At 33.6% G+C, this 14867-nt stretch overlaps 1 protein-coding gene across 1 annotated transcript in view; it reads left to right on the forward strand.

Moving 5' to 3' along the window:
• MMP16 (matrix metallopeptidase 16) overlaps nucleotides 1-14867 on the forward strand; it is a 163078-nt gene that overhangs the window by 90520 nt on the left and 57691 nt on the right. Inside the window, exons 3-4 of the mRNA XM_063172821.1 lie at nucleotides 1327-1449; nucleotides 9949-10253. Of these exons, the coding sequence (XP_063028891.1) occupies nucleotides 1327-1449; nucleotides 9949-10253 (428 nt within the window). The remainder of the gene's footprint in view (nucleotides 1-1326; nucleotides 1450-9948; nucleotides 10254-14867) is intronic.

The following is a 14867-nucleotide window of genomic DNA, read 5'->3' on the forward strand; positions in this document are numbered from 1 at the left end:
TGACTAGAAATTATAATAATTCATTCTGTGCTTCTTATTAGAAACAGGTGATTGCAAACTTGATATCTCCAGTTAAGGCAGTTAAATCCATGAGTTTTTAGTTCCTGACCTGTACTACTCAATACATTTGTCTCACATCAGAGTTTTTGTAGGCTCTTAGCCATGCAAGTGGAATGCAGCCCCATCTTGGTACTATCAAGAGAATTTTTTACTTTCCCACAGGCTGGTGAGCTTAACACCTACTTGTGCCTTTGGAAAACAGTTTGCTATATACCCATAGCTACTGCATATATGAAGTGTTACAAGTATAGCTGTACTTTTAAACTACTTCTTATACATTTATCAAAATAAATGAGGCTGATGATTGACTGTTTGCTTTTTTGGAGTTTTTTTATTACCTGTGCATGTTTTAAAGGGAATCCACTTTCTGAGATGACATTTGAAATTACTTTCCTGTCATCCAATCACACATATATACAGCTGCTGTATGTACATTTATTTACAAAACAATGCCAGTTTAATGGTGAGAAATTTGTCCATGAAAGCCTGAATGTGGGTATGATTACTGTTCTGTTAAATGCTATTGGAAAACTATAGCTTTTACATAAGTAATTGTTTGACATGATAGAAATACATTAAGCTGGAAAAAATAACAGAGGAGCTTTGTCTTTTACTTCCGCAGTAAAAGACTTTAGCCTTACTCTCTTCCTGATGGTAAATTGTCCTGCAGCCATTCAACTCATAAAATAATGACTTTATGGCTGTATTTTCTTTGAATTGAATAGTGCCTTACACTACAAGTGAGAAACAGTTCAAGGATATTGCTGTGGAAATTATACTTTTGAATTAGATATCTTAATTATAAAATGTTTGAAATGCTGGCTAGTTTATTATTTTTTTAATATTGGTAAACAATGAAATATTGAAGAGCATTGTAGAAATACAACCTCTATCTGGGAAATCTGGTGCTACTGAAATAATCTTTTTTATTGCATGTGATTTAGATTTTTCAGCTTGATTTTGTGCAGAACATTAAATATTCTTAAGCAATAATTCCTGAGTTAAGTATCTCCATTAGGAGTTTACAGTTGCAATGAGATACTTCTCATTGTGTGGAAAAAGAGTAAGATAGAAGAACTTGGTAGTATCAAAAAGGTAGCAATTTCAGTATCTTGAATTAAAAGAATGCCAACAGTCTTTTATATTTATTAGTTTATTATGTTCTATAAAATTATATATACCGATAATTACATGTTTTTATTAGGGATGCAGTGGCTATGATTTTTCTTCCATGTTGCTTTAACTGTGTGGTGCTGTTTCTTGCAGCTGGATGAAGAAACCTCGATGTGGTGTGCCTGACCAAACAAGAGGTAGCTCCAAATTTAACGTTCGTCGGAAACGCTACGCGTTAACAGGACAGAAATGGCAACACAAACATATCACTTACAGGTACCAAAGATATTCCTACAGGCATACAAATGTCACTAACAGTGGTGACCTTCCACCTAAAGTAAATATAAATTCCTGAACGTTTTTCAATACTTTGAGAATTTTATTATTACTGCATAATATTAAAGTGTTACAATGGATACGTCCTATAAGTATGTATGTGCTGCATAAGAACCAAGTTTTTTTCTTGGATTAAAATTGCATGTATTTGGTAGCCAGTAAATTCTACAAAGCTTACAGCATAAATTAAACACCTAGTACTTCCTTAGGGTTACCTTTCAACTTGGCAACTGCTCAGGGAATAATGCTCTGAATCTAGGAGTATGTAATGAAACTCAGATTTATAATTTAAATATGTAAAATAGGGTATTGAAAGGAGTCAATCTGTGCAAAATGTAGGTGCCTATGGGTCTGTTCTAAGTACCAATTAATTTGATTATAATTTGACGGGTCAGTGACCCAACCATTTCCAGCCTAGGTGATGATGGACATAGGAGTATGTGCATCTGTATAACTCCTGAGTCTGGTACATAGTTAGCACAGCGTGTCTGCTGTCAAAACTGAGGCCTTGAAGGGAAAGTTAGATGGAAACTTTCACGATATACTCACTAGAGCTCTGTCAACCAGAGAAAGTGTCATCATGTATATAATATAAAGTCCATAATCTGTCAGCAAACGAAGGATTCCAATACAAACTGTTGGAAAATTTACACAGCCTCATCATGGATTCCTGTAATATCTAACAGGGATAAGTTCTGGGGGACAAAATAGTTTTCAAATTCATTATCTGGTGCCATTATTCATGAACCCATGCAAGAATTAAAGCTCAAAAGCCTTAATTGTCATACAGACTGTTCTTCATACTGTGGTGAACATATAGCTTCATTAGTAACCCTATGTCACTACTGTGGTTTATAACTGAATTAGAGAAGTCTAGTTTAAGACATTACATTCTGATATAACATCAAGCAATAGACAATTTTGGGTTGGTATGTTGCTTTGGCTGAAGTCCTTTATTGTTAATGTAAATGTAATTTATAGTTGGTTAGAATAAAAATGCCCACCCACAGCACTTTATATCTATTTGCATTTTAGAACTTAAATGCAGTGTGTGCACACTTAGGAGGCATCTACTCATATGTGTGCTTTCCTACCACTATGATTTTTACAGAGTCTGATTCCCTATTTCATTACAGGATTTTTTACAATAGTCTAAATCCTACCCCTTGTATATCTTCTGGACTGTCAACCAAGACATTAATCCAAATAACAAATGAAGGTGTCCGGTATTAAACTAAGTGACAACTATCTAGTAATCTTTCTCACTTTGAAGAATTTATAGCAGTTCTTTATCTCTTGCCTCCTCTCTCTCTCACTTTGATAAGACCTCCAGTCCACAGAGCTTTGAAGTGAATAACTCTGTAATATTTTTGGCAGTGAATTACAGTACAAAATACATTTAAAATAGAAACCATAAATTTGATTAGAATAAAAAAAAATGTTATATTATCTTTTTGAATTGGAAAATAACCCAAAGCAAATAAAGACCAAAAGGAAAAAAAAAAAAAAAAGAACTAAGATTCTTTTCACACTTCTCACCAATTCCCTGCTTACAGACTTATGACATGTTAAATTAATGACATTTTAACCTGCTTTGTTTCCTAAAATTTTAGTCATATCTCTAATTTCATTTCTCCATTTTTCTGTGCCACTCCTCAGTCGCTTTATAACCTGCAGGTTTCCAGCTGCATTCTGTGTCTTCCTGGCCAGTTGAACCTTGCAGTCTGAAGTGTGCTTGCTAAGCCAGTTTACAAATTCCTCCACACAAAGAGCAATTTCTCCTTCTTTTCACTACATGCTACAGCTTACAGTTTTTTGGAAACCAAAACCAAAACCATACAACAAATACTCCCAAAAGCAAGCTCCACCATTCCTTGTCCTGGAACATTTCCATATTTTCCATGTGTAGTTTTTCCATCTGAAACAGTTCTGCAATATTTCAAGATGGAGTTTCAAAGAAGCCACTTAAAATTACAATTATAATTAGAAGTTGCATTCATAATGTATTTTTTCCCCATATTACATTTTGAACATTTATTATGTCCTTTTCACAACATATTAAATTTTGGACTTAGGTGATATTTATTCTTAGAATGTAATGTGTTTACAGACAGAAAATACAGAACCAAAATACAGATTTCCAGCACTGGAAACATCAGCATGGACTGCAATGGGCTGCATTAATTATGCTTGCTCTCCCTCAGGGAATGCATCTTTCTTCTCATTTGAACTAATGTGTGATGTTTGTTAGAATTTCTGTTTCTGGTGAAATTACCCAGTTTACAGTATTTTTCTGCCTGGTATAGTTCATGCTGATAAACCCTGTGAACACTATTAGTATGCATGCTGTAGAATAACACCACTTTTACAAATAAACAGAAAGTATTTGAAACTTTTGCCAGACAGAAGAGTGTAGGGGTGAAAGAGAAGATCTGGGGTACAAGAAAATTATGACTCCATTACAGAAAAAGCTACAAAGATCTTATTGATTTAGTCTTAATCTTTCCTTAGTATTTTAGGCTGTGTGAGGTTACACAACGATCTCTGAGTATTGTACAGAATCAGAGAAGAAATTTAAGAAAGCTATGAATGGATTTTTAAAAATTAAATTTTTAAAAAAAAATATTTAAGGGGGTATTTATGAAAGCACATATGATTCTCAAAAATATAGTCACCTTCTATTTTGCTAGAAAAGTAAATAATCTAGTACTTTAAAGAAGGAGCAACAATGTGAAACAATAAAGTTATCACTTCTAAAAAATTGAGCATAAATGTTTATATGTCAAATTTAGACAGAGAAATATTGAATATGAAACACTCCTCATCAGAATTCTGTGCATAATATTAATAATTTGAACTCCAACAGTCAGTCATTTCTCAACTGCCCAGATTATTCTATCTGCAAAATACTTTTGCAAGTAAAATTGGAGAATATTCTGTACAAATAAAAGATTTGTCTTGATTTATAACCATGAGTTAGAACTTGTAACAATTTAAAATAAAATAATAATTGAAAAGCTATTCTGATTTGTTTTTTCTTGCTTATGTATGGAAAAAAACCAAATTTAATCAATGAGCAATATGTAATAATTTAATTGGTGCAGGAAACTTAGCTGTAGATAGTCAATAGCTTCATCCCAAACCCACTATAAATAATTTCATCTTTTTCTTGACTTCAGTGGACAATGAGTCAAGCCCCAGGTAATTGTCATTTTTCTTTTACAAATTAGATATATCCTAGATTTCATTTCTGAAAGAAAATGAAAGATTTGAACAGGTCTAAGTTTATGCTGTTCAGATAAAGAATGAATGCTAGCTGGGAGCTTCAGTAGGCAATGAAAAGTCTTATCTAGCTTGTTAGCAATAGACTATGAAATTTCTATAGTCTAAATGGTCCACATTGTGTAGAATATGGAGAGAGAATTTCTTTTTGGATATTTGAAATCCACTCTAAAAAATAAGGAAATACTGGATTAAGAAAAAACTTTGAAAATACTGTTGATTCATAGCAAAATTTTTGAATGTATTAATAAAAAGTAATATTTAGAACATTCCATGTTTATGTTGCATGCTATTGATTTTAGATTTCCTAGTAGCATATTATGACATCAGATTTCTTAAAATAGCTTTCCTATAAAGACTTTTGGCCATCAAGTATTTCACTATTCTTGGGGTTTTGTGTCAGAAATCTCATTCACATTTCATCTTCTTTTAGTGAATGTTCAGGAGAATGTTTTCCATGAAAATGAAGAGACAAGATAATTATAAGTTCTTTCAATCATGGCAGCAGTAGGTTGAAAATCAAACCCACAGAAAATCAAAAGTAGTAATTCTGGATTAGGTTTAATCAATGTGAACAAGAGCTATGTGAACCAAGATAGCACTCTTAGTCTATAGCTACAAAGAGTCAGCAAACTGAAACTGGAAAAAAGTTGAAGCTAAAAAACCTTACATGAGTGAGAGATTAGTGAAGCAACTCCATAGAAACCAATTTCTAGAGAAATTATGGTGCAAAGTGAAATATGTTTCTGGCCAGAGGTAGTTTATTGCTTTCAATAAAAGTTATAGTGTAATTAACAACCAACCAAGCAACCAAAAAAACCAAACCAACCCACCAACCCAAAATATCATGAAAGCAACAAACAAACCTCCAAAGTTTTGCTTCAGTTTAGGTTTGATTTACATCAATGACAATAAAAAGGTTGTGTGAACAACTTATTCAAATTTAATGTATGTTTCAATTCATTTTATTTGAACAGTTTCATATCAGGAACAGATCTTAACTAGCTTACTTCAAACAGATTATTGACTGCATCTTTTTACTTACTCAGTTGAAACTCCTGCTCTTTCATCTATTTAAATTTCAAATTACTGATTTTACACAGTCAAGTGAGGTATATCCTGACAATCTTGCAAGGCTCCTGAAGCTGATGCAGCCAAAAATATGTCAGTAAAACATGTATAGTTTTTCTTTTAGGATATTATGGGAAAGGAGTGGGAAGGGAAGGAAAACCCAAAGCTTTTCTGAAATCAATAGGACTCAGGATTCTAGAATAACACTCTCAAAACAAGACTCTTCAGGCAGCTGTAGAAATAGTACATGAATGTGAAAAGTGCATATCAGTGATAAAATCTAATTGTTCTTGTGGAAGACATGTATTTTAAAGTTATAATGCTTGATGCAACTATCAGGTTGAAAATCATGCAAAACCAATGATAACCACAAAAAAGCATAATCGATTGATACATGGCTGTGGTTGTCTAAAAATAACAGCTCTCAAAATTTATAAAAAGTACCACTCAGTTTATTAGTTCAGAAAAAAAGTCATGAAAATAAATGTTTCATCTTATAAATTGCCTTTTTTTTAGTAATTATAGGATCTTTAACCTCTTTGTAAAGTTGCACTGCCAGTATGGTCAAGGTCAGCTTTGGATCTTTCTCTCATTTGAACTTTGCTTTGAAACGATCACTAGACATTGAGGCTAGGAAAGCAATACTTTGAAAAAAGATGGATTTTTATTATGAAGGGCTTTGTCTTGCTATACTTTCACATTTGCAATAAGAGTGGTTCTGCGTTGTTGCGTCCTACACTTACTTCTATTTGAGTTCCATTATCTGGACATGGTGAGTGTAAGATAACAAATTCCTGTCTTTTTTGTTTTATTCCTGTGGGAGTTATCACTATTTCAGGTGATTGCTGGATTTAAGTTGTGGAAAGGCTTCATATGAGACATTATTTGCTATTGCAATCATAGGTCTAAACTGAAGACTTCTAAAAGATGAATCCTAGTATCTCTGTTAATTGACAGATTGTCTTTATGGATTGATTTTATTTTAATTCCCCCTTAGAGTTTGTATGGTAAACAACATTAAATAAATGTAACATAACTTCGGTTTCAGATATCTGCACTGGTGAATTATTTTAAGCAAAGTTCCCAGCAAGACAATTTCAATGCTGGTGTAGCTCTTTTAGGATTGAACCTGGATTGTGTTTAACACATTAAAAATGGACAGTTGTTTCCTGTAAATACTCTTGTGTAGGAATAACTGCTGATTTATGTAATTTCTCTTTCAAGCTACACTCTGGTTTTAATCTCTCTGCTTTTAGTACAGAAAATATGCTTTGAAAAAAAGATATTACTTTACAATGAATCTGCAGATGTAGAATGCTATTTCAAAATTAAGTCAATAGCTGGTCCCATGGAAAATATCTGCTATCAAAGGTAGGCTACTCTATCTTGGGAGTGTGAAACTAGCCCAATGGTTCAATTCCTCATTTGTAATCTGATTAAAACTTAATTCAATGTGCTGGAAAAGCAAGAAAATGTAAAATCATGAGTTTTAATATTTGAGTCAAACCCTTTCAGACTAATCATTACTCAAGTTAACACTAATACAAAATTCCAATCCATTTTTATCCATTTCCTCATTTCACATATAATAGCAGAAGGTCCTTCTGTTTACTTAATACCAAAATGGGACTTTGACTAATTACTAAGATTCCTAAATACCAAAGAAAAAAAAAAAAGTCTAACAAGGAAACAAATAGATAAAAATCCCCCAAAGCCTTAGCTGTTTATTTCAGATGAACTTTTTCTATATCAATATTTCAGTTTTTCTAGACATGCTCTATTTTCTATGGGAGCCTGTTGATTCATTTGCCATATTTCTTATACATGGCAAATAGCAGAGGCTCTAATCCTTTACAGAGCTCTGCTTCAGGCAATTCACGTGCCTTAGGAAGCACACAGCAGGACTGACTGGGAGCACATCTGCCACCTTTGTAAGGGATATTCTTAGCATAGCAACAGGGAAGTCTTTGGTGGTGGCAGTATAAGTGTGCCACTGTGATGTGGTTTTGATTTTGTGTCACAGGACACGTTCCAAAATGCTGTACTTTCTCAGGGGGCACAGATGGCATTTTATGAACTTGCTAATTAAAGCATCTCAAAAAAACCTAAGTCTCAAAGGCAGGAGCTTTCAGAGAAGGGTTCTGCAAGGGCTGATTGTTGGTACAGTGTGTCCAATATGTTTTTAATCACAAAAAATGCAATGCAACACTGACCATAAATTTACTGATGACCAAATAATTATGAAAGGGCATGATAGAAACACTTTAAATCACATGACATTTACATCATATAGAGTAAGGTCATGCCTACAGATCAGAGGGTATTTTCTCTCTGACAGCAAGATCAGTACTGCAGTACTTTTTAGGTCTGACCGAGCCAGTTTTAAAAGAGCATTAGAAATTGGTTAAGTTGAATAAAAATCACTAGAAAATATTCATTTGACTGGAGAAAATATCTTATAACCTGAGATTTAAAGAGTTCAAAATTTTGATTGCTTAGAGACAACAAAAAGATAATGGCTTTGCAGTGCAGAAATGTCTTTTAAATGTCTTTGTGTATAGGGGGAAAATTTTGAAGCTCATGTATGTGACAAAGAAAAATAGAATGAGAACCAATAATATAAGCCAGGCAATTAATAGAATAGGTACAATTATGAATTGATTGGTTAAATCACCTTTGGAACAAAAGATTAAGGAAAACAGTGGATTCTCTACAATGTATTGTCTTATGGTTTCTCTTGATATCTCTTTGGAACATACATATCAGTTAAAAAAATATGCTTTGGTTAGATAGCACTATTGGACTCAATACATTCAAATAATTTTGAGTGGAAGTCCAAATATGTATCTTTATGTTTTCTACATAAAGGCATGAACAAAATGTATATATGAAGTAAAATCTATAAAATTACGCTTGAAAGATTTGTTTCCATTTATATAAACATAAATACCATATAATCAAGCACATTTAATGTACCAAACAAATCAATCATTCAAAGTTTATTCATAAAAGTATATTTGTTCTCCTTTAATGTCCCATGCTGTGTAAACTGGGAAAAATATTACATATACTCTAGAATTATGTAATTTCTGAAATTTGTGCTGAATGTTCAGTCAAGCACATGTAAAATGAACAAAGAAAATCTTATTGCAGCAGTTTCAGAGAAGACACAAACCTTAAAGAGTTTTTGCTGCCCATATGAATCCAGTAGAAATGATGCAGAAAATTGGATAGGTCTTAAATTGATTATTGACATTCATTTCTTGAATTCAATAATGAAAATAAAGATTTTTTTAAAGATATTTTCACTATAATTTACTAACTATGACAGTAATCTTCAATTCTTATATTTTTTTGCCTTTTCATATATGTGTAACTTGAAGAAGTGGTGAAGACTGAAATTTCTCTTTAATATATATTCCTGAGTTAGCACATAATTGTCTTCTATAAAATTATTTCTCTGATGGATTCTGCAGTGTTATGCAAGATTTACAGATGTAATCAGATCATCAAACTACATCTTAGCCTGTACTGAAGTCAAAAGGCTTTGTTTCTGATAAGGAATTTATCCAGTTGCAAATGCAACAAGGCTTTGTGAATACTGGTTGGTGGTCACAGTATGGAGTTCTGCTTTTGTAAATGAACTCACAAATAAGTAAAAATTTCATTTCACTAATTTTCATTTCTGATTTTTCTTTTGATCAGAAAGAACATGACATTCTTTAGCTCTGATGGATTCTAATTGTGGTCCAGGAGGTAAACAGTCAGTGGTTGATTAATCTGGTTATCCCACTGTTAAGAATTTTTCATTTTAATATATTTTAAATCTTCTAAATATAAGACTTTTTGTACTGCTGGGAGTAAGCCAGCTACCATAATAAGTTCTAGCTTAAAGGACTATACAAATCGACACCATAATTTTGCACCAGCTTGTTTAAAACTACTCTTCCTAAAGTATATAATGCCTGTATAGCATGTCTTATTAAAGGCACAGAGCATAGAATAATTAGGGGAAAATGGATATTAGCAGTGTCACTTACCACTCTGTTGAATTTAATCTGTGTAATGTTTCTCTGTTTCTTTCAGCATAAAGAACGTCACTCCAAAAGTAGGTGATGCTGAAACCCGTAAAGCCATTCGCCGTGCCTTCGATGTGTGGCAGAATGTAACCCCTCTAACATTTGAAGAAGTTCCTTACATTGAATTAGAAAATGGCAAGAGAGACGTGGATATTACAATCATTTTTGCATCAGGTTTTCATGGAGACAGTTCTCCCTTTGATGGGGAGGGAGGATTTTTAGCTCATGCATATTTTCCTGGCCCAGGAATCGGGGGAGACACTCATTTTGACTCAGATGAGCCATGGACTTTGGGAAACCCCAATCATGATGGTAAGAGAAGATTTAATTTTAAACAAAATAGATGAGTGGCATGAATTTTCAGCTAATAGAACTACTTCCCTGTTCCCCTGTTCCTAAAGTCACATGGTTTTCTTTCCTTGGTTAACATTACTTTAGAAATATATTTGGTTGATCTGTCTCTTTGAATCCAAGGCAGAAAAGTATCTGCCTGATTGTAATACAGTATGAAAACATGTTTTGCTTGAAAAACATTGAATTCTTGTTAGGAAACTTCATGATCATTCAAACATTGTACTGGTGTATATTTACCTAAACTACTTTAGTTTTGCATACTTTAACATGTCAAACTTATTTAGCTTTAGGTGAAATATGGAATATTTAACAGTGATAAAGGAACTACTTCAGCTATCCCCCAATTCTGTGAATACTAATGGACATAAAACCTAGTCTTCAGTTTGCATCTTTGATGATGCAAGGGCAGGATTTAAAGGCAAATCTTAAAGATGCCATTCCAAGAGCGGAATTGGTGTTTCCCAAAAACTTTTGAATGTCTTTTGGAATTGTTGATTTTAACATGTCAAATCTAATTAAGTTGTACATTCCCCACAGTCAAATGAATGACTGCCCAGTGCAGTTTGCACACCTATCATTTACCAAATAAAGACTAAATATACCCTTTATTCTTCATGACTAAAATCTGGCCATTGCCAAGCTCTAAGGTGATGTGACTAAATTACTGTTATTATCTGTGAATGCTGATTAAAAGCTAAGTCTAATTTTGCATCTCTCCAAAACTGTATCAAAGAAGAGTTTTTCTGTAGACATATTCTGTGTTTGATGCTGTGGCAGGTTTTGTTTCCAAGCAGCTTCAGTTGTCCTAGTAGACCCCTCTAAGCCAGTTACATGAAGTTTGAGACGTCTTCAGAGACACACAAATAGGATGTTTCTGGCATTCAAAAGACTATAGAGATGGCAAGAAGTGGAAAACTGTTGTATTTCAATGCTACACTGAATTTATGAATAATGAGAGGCTTTATCTAATTCCTTTTCTTTCCCCTTCTCATCTGAGATCCTCCAAGAAAAACTCAGAGCTTTTTATGTTGCAGTATTTGTAGCCTGGGGTCTGCAACAAAACCTTAATTTAGCATTTTAGGAGTATAAATATGGTGTTGTGACTATTTCATTGGTGCAATACTTCTGCTCTGCTGGAGTCAATTGAAGCAAGAGGTGTGTAAGGTACTGTAAAAGCCCTCAGTTGTGCAATGTGTTCAAGACGCTTCATTTTTGTGAAATAAGCCCTAAATTCTTACTGGATCAAAAAAACTGTGGTATTGCACAGCTCATATTTGCCTTCTTCACACGTTTAGCTCAAAGGAGCACTGGTGGGAGTCCTCTGTTTGTGCAGTTTGGGTACATAGTCAGACATAGCACTGTGAGGGTAAATGAAGGTGATTTTGTGTGTCTGGTTTTTATGTTGGTTAGAGACCAGCACTGCACATAGTGTTCAGTGGTTTTGGAGCTCTTGTTTGAAGCATTCAGGAAAATCTACAGGCATGTGTAAGTTGAAGTCAGGATGTCAGTTTAATTGGGATAACTCTTTTGGAGCAGTTCCACACCTTGTGTGAAAGTGAATGAACTTCTGGCTGTCTCATTCTTCTTTAACTTGAGCAATTTTCATATTGCCTAATGGCACTTATTTCTTTATAGGGCTTTTGAGGTTTGTGTTTTGTAGAACAGTTTTCAAAAGCTATTGCTTGTATTAATGTATTTTAAAATAATGTGATGAAAAAAATCAAGGGAAAGTAAATTGATGCTATTACTAAAATTGTGATTTTATATATCTTAGAACTTTGAACTTTTATAGTAAAAAGGTTTACTATCTGTATCACAAATGTTTAAGAGTTATGATTGGAAATTTTTCTGAAAATTTAATATCTTATGTACTTTTATGTGCTTATATAAACTTTTTTGAGAGACATTCCTGATACAATGGAATATTAAATGTAAAAAATTGAAGACTTTTTGAAAATACATGATAATTAATAGAAATATCTTACCAATGCAAGTTCTTTGAAGAATTTTGGCAACTGTTGGTTTCATTGTTGATATGGTAAGAACTGTATCATAGGTCATAGTTGTTGTCCAGAGAAAACTGCCCATCATTGTAACCCTAGAAAGATCAATAGATGTGCATTTCTTCTGAAAATGCAGGGCATCTGTTTGTCTGATTGGTGACTTTTAGTTATTAGGTAGGCTAGGTTTCCTCATTGTCTTACTAATTAGCTTATATCTAGGAATTCTGGAGGATCATGCAGGTTTTGGGTTTTTTTTGGTTTTGTTTGGGTGTTTTATTGTGGTGGTTGTTGTTGTTGTTGGGGGTTTTTTTTTTGGTTGTTGTTTTGTTTTTGGGTTTGGTTTGGGGTTTTTAATTTGTTTTGTTCTGTTGTTGTTTTTTTTTTTTTTTGTTTGGGGTTTTTTTGTTTGTTTGGTTTTTGGGGTTTTTTTGTGCCTGTGAAAAATTTCCAGGGGGAAAAAAAGACAAGCACACTGTTTGTGATTGACAGGAAAGAAAGACTTACAGCTCTCTTAGGCTTCCTATAATTTTGAGCTGAGTCTCAGAACACTGAAAAGCAGAAGGTTGAAAAATATATATGTGATCTTAGCTATGAGTCATTTTTCCCAGGTGAGTGTCAGTTTTAAGATTCATTGTTCCAATAGTCCAATAGACACCTTCTTGTAGCATTATTGGAAATCCAATAGAATGGGAAAAAGATTTGATGATTTATTTTTATTTTTAAACTAACCCTCACCCCAAGGGGCTGATTTTCTCTGACTCCTATTCCAGTATCCCAGAGAGATTCAAAAACACAGAGAAACTTGTTTACTTAGCAGCAAGAATGCAAAAATAAGGTCCTTTTGAAAATCCCTAGCCTCATTCTTCACCTTGTACTGTTCTAATGAAAACAGTTTATATGCCATCTACCTCAGAAAAGACAGGCAACTTAATGGAATGCTTTCATAAAGTGTTGTCTTTATAAAGTAGTTTTCATTCCAAATAAGGAATCATATACAAAATCAGTATTCTGAGTATAGTTAATTACTGCAGCAATTTATTCTGACTACTTAATTGTAGTGTCTTCATACTTCTGGTTTTTGGTTGATTTGATGGGGTTTTTTCTTATCACATTTTGTCAATTTTCTTGTATTTTCTTTTGTTTAATCATACTCTAGACTCCAAAGACAGTTGCAATAGAAATACATAATCTCCAAAGCTCATTGCTGCTTTCCTTTATTCTCACTTCAATGGTATGTTCTTATCAATCGTGTTCTTTGAAGAGATTTGTGCTTTGACTCCTCCCTCATCCTGAAGAATGAATGAGGTTTTTGTAGGAGTAGAGACTAATGGGCCTGTCACTCAGGAAAAAACCTCCTGTCATACAATTTTACACTTGCAGGCTTTCTACAAGGATATATTTCTTTGCTTTCATAATACCCTGTAAGCAGAGTACAGCCAGTACCTCAACTCCAGCTGAGCTGTGGAGGGCTTTTCTCTGAATTTCCATCCATGGGGCTGCAGGTGATCCTAGAAATATTGCCAGAAAGAAGGACAATAGACTTAGCATCACAGGGAAGCAGTGGAAACAAGGACAGAATTTCTTTTGCCAGTGAATGATATATGGAGGATAAAATATGGTGCACATTTATTTTCTTTTTTTTTCTTTCTTTCTTTTTATTTAATAAGGAAAGGGAATGCTATTCTTTCAACATTTTATGCAAAGTGTGTGTATTGGACTGTCTTCTTCTTTCAGTCAGTTGTCGTCTTCTAGTTTCCCATTTTGCACAACTACTTTTCAAGTTCCCAAGGGAGGAGGCCAAGGAGCATCTCAGATAGGTACTGTCTCTGTAAATTTTCTAGTAGCTTGAAGAAAAATCCTGTCTTACATCCTGTTTTTCTGCACCAGAACTGAAAGGGCCATCTTATTAGCCTTATTGCACTGGTTCATCAAAACTGATTTCACATTTGTCTGTCTACATGTACTTAAGTTAGTTTAAGCCTTTTTTAAAGCAGTTATTTTTTTCTGGGATATTACTGAATACATCTAAACCTATTTAAGGGATTGTTAAACCAGTTTAAATTGAGAGTGCACTACATTTAACTAGATTAATTTAAGATTGACCTACTTGCACTAGTGCAGCTTTTTAAAAAAGGGCAAGATTTAGAAGAAGTGCTTGGGGAAAACAAGGATTTCTTGGGAGCTTAGTTTTCAAGCACATTAGACATGATATGTAATGTACCAATTACTGGATAAAATGTGACCACAGAACTGTGTCTTCCAGCAGCAGAAAATATTTGGCAAAAAACTAAGTGTAGATGAACACTGTAGATCAGTAGTGGTAATTTGATACTGTTATCTTCATATCAGCAAGAGAAACAGAAGTCAAACTGAAATACATTATTTTTTACCTCTGTAGAAAATTTATCAGGGTAGATAGTGTACCATACTGAAATTCTGCAGAAAATAGGTCTTCCATCAAAGAACATATGATAAATAATAAGAAGTGAAACTACCTTATAGAAGTAATAGATGATTTTAGTGTACAAGGACATGTAAGGAGAATATTACTGCTGCCTACTTACATACA

The sequence above is a fragment of the Melospiza melodia genome, chromosome 1 (assembly GCF_035770615.1).
Source record: "Melospiza melodia melodia isolate bMelMel2 chromosome 1, bMelMel2.pri, whole genome shotgun sequence".
Classification (NCBI taxonomy): domain Eukaryota; kingdom Metazoa; phylum Chordata; class Aves; order Passeriformes; family Passerellidae; genus Melospiza; species Melospiza melodia.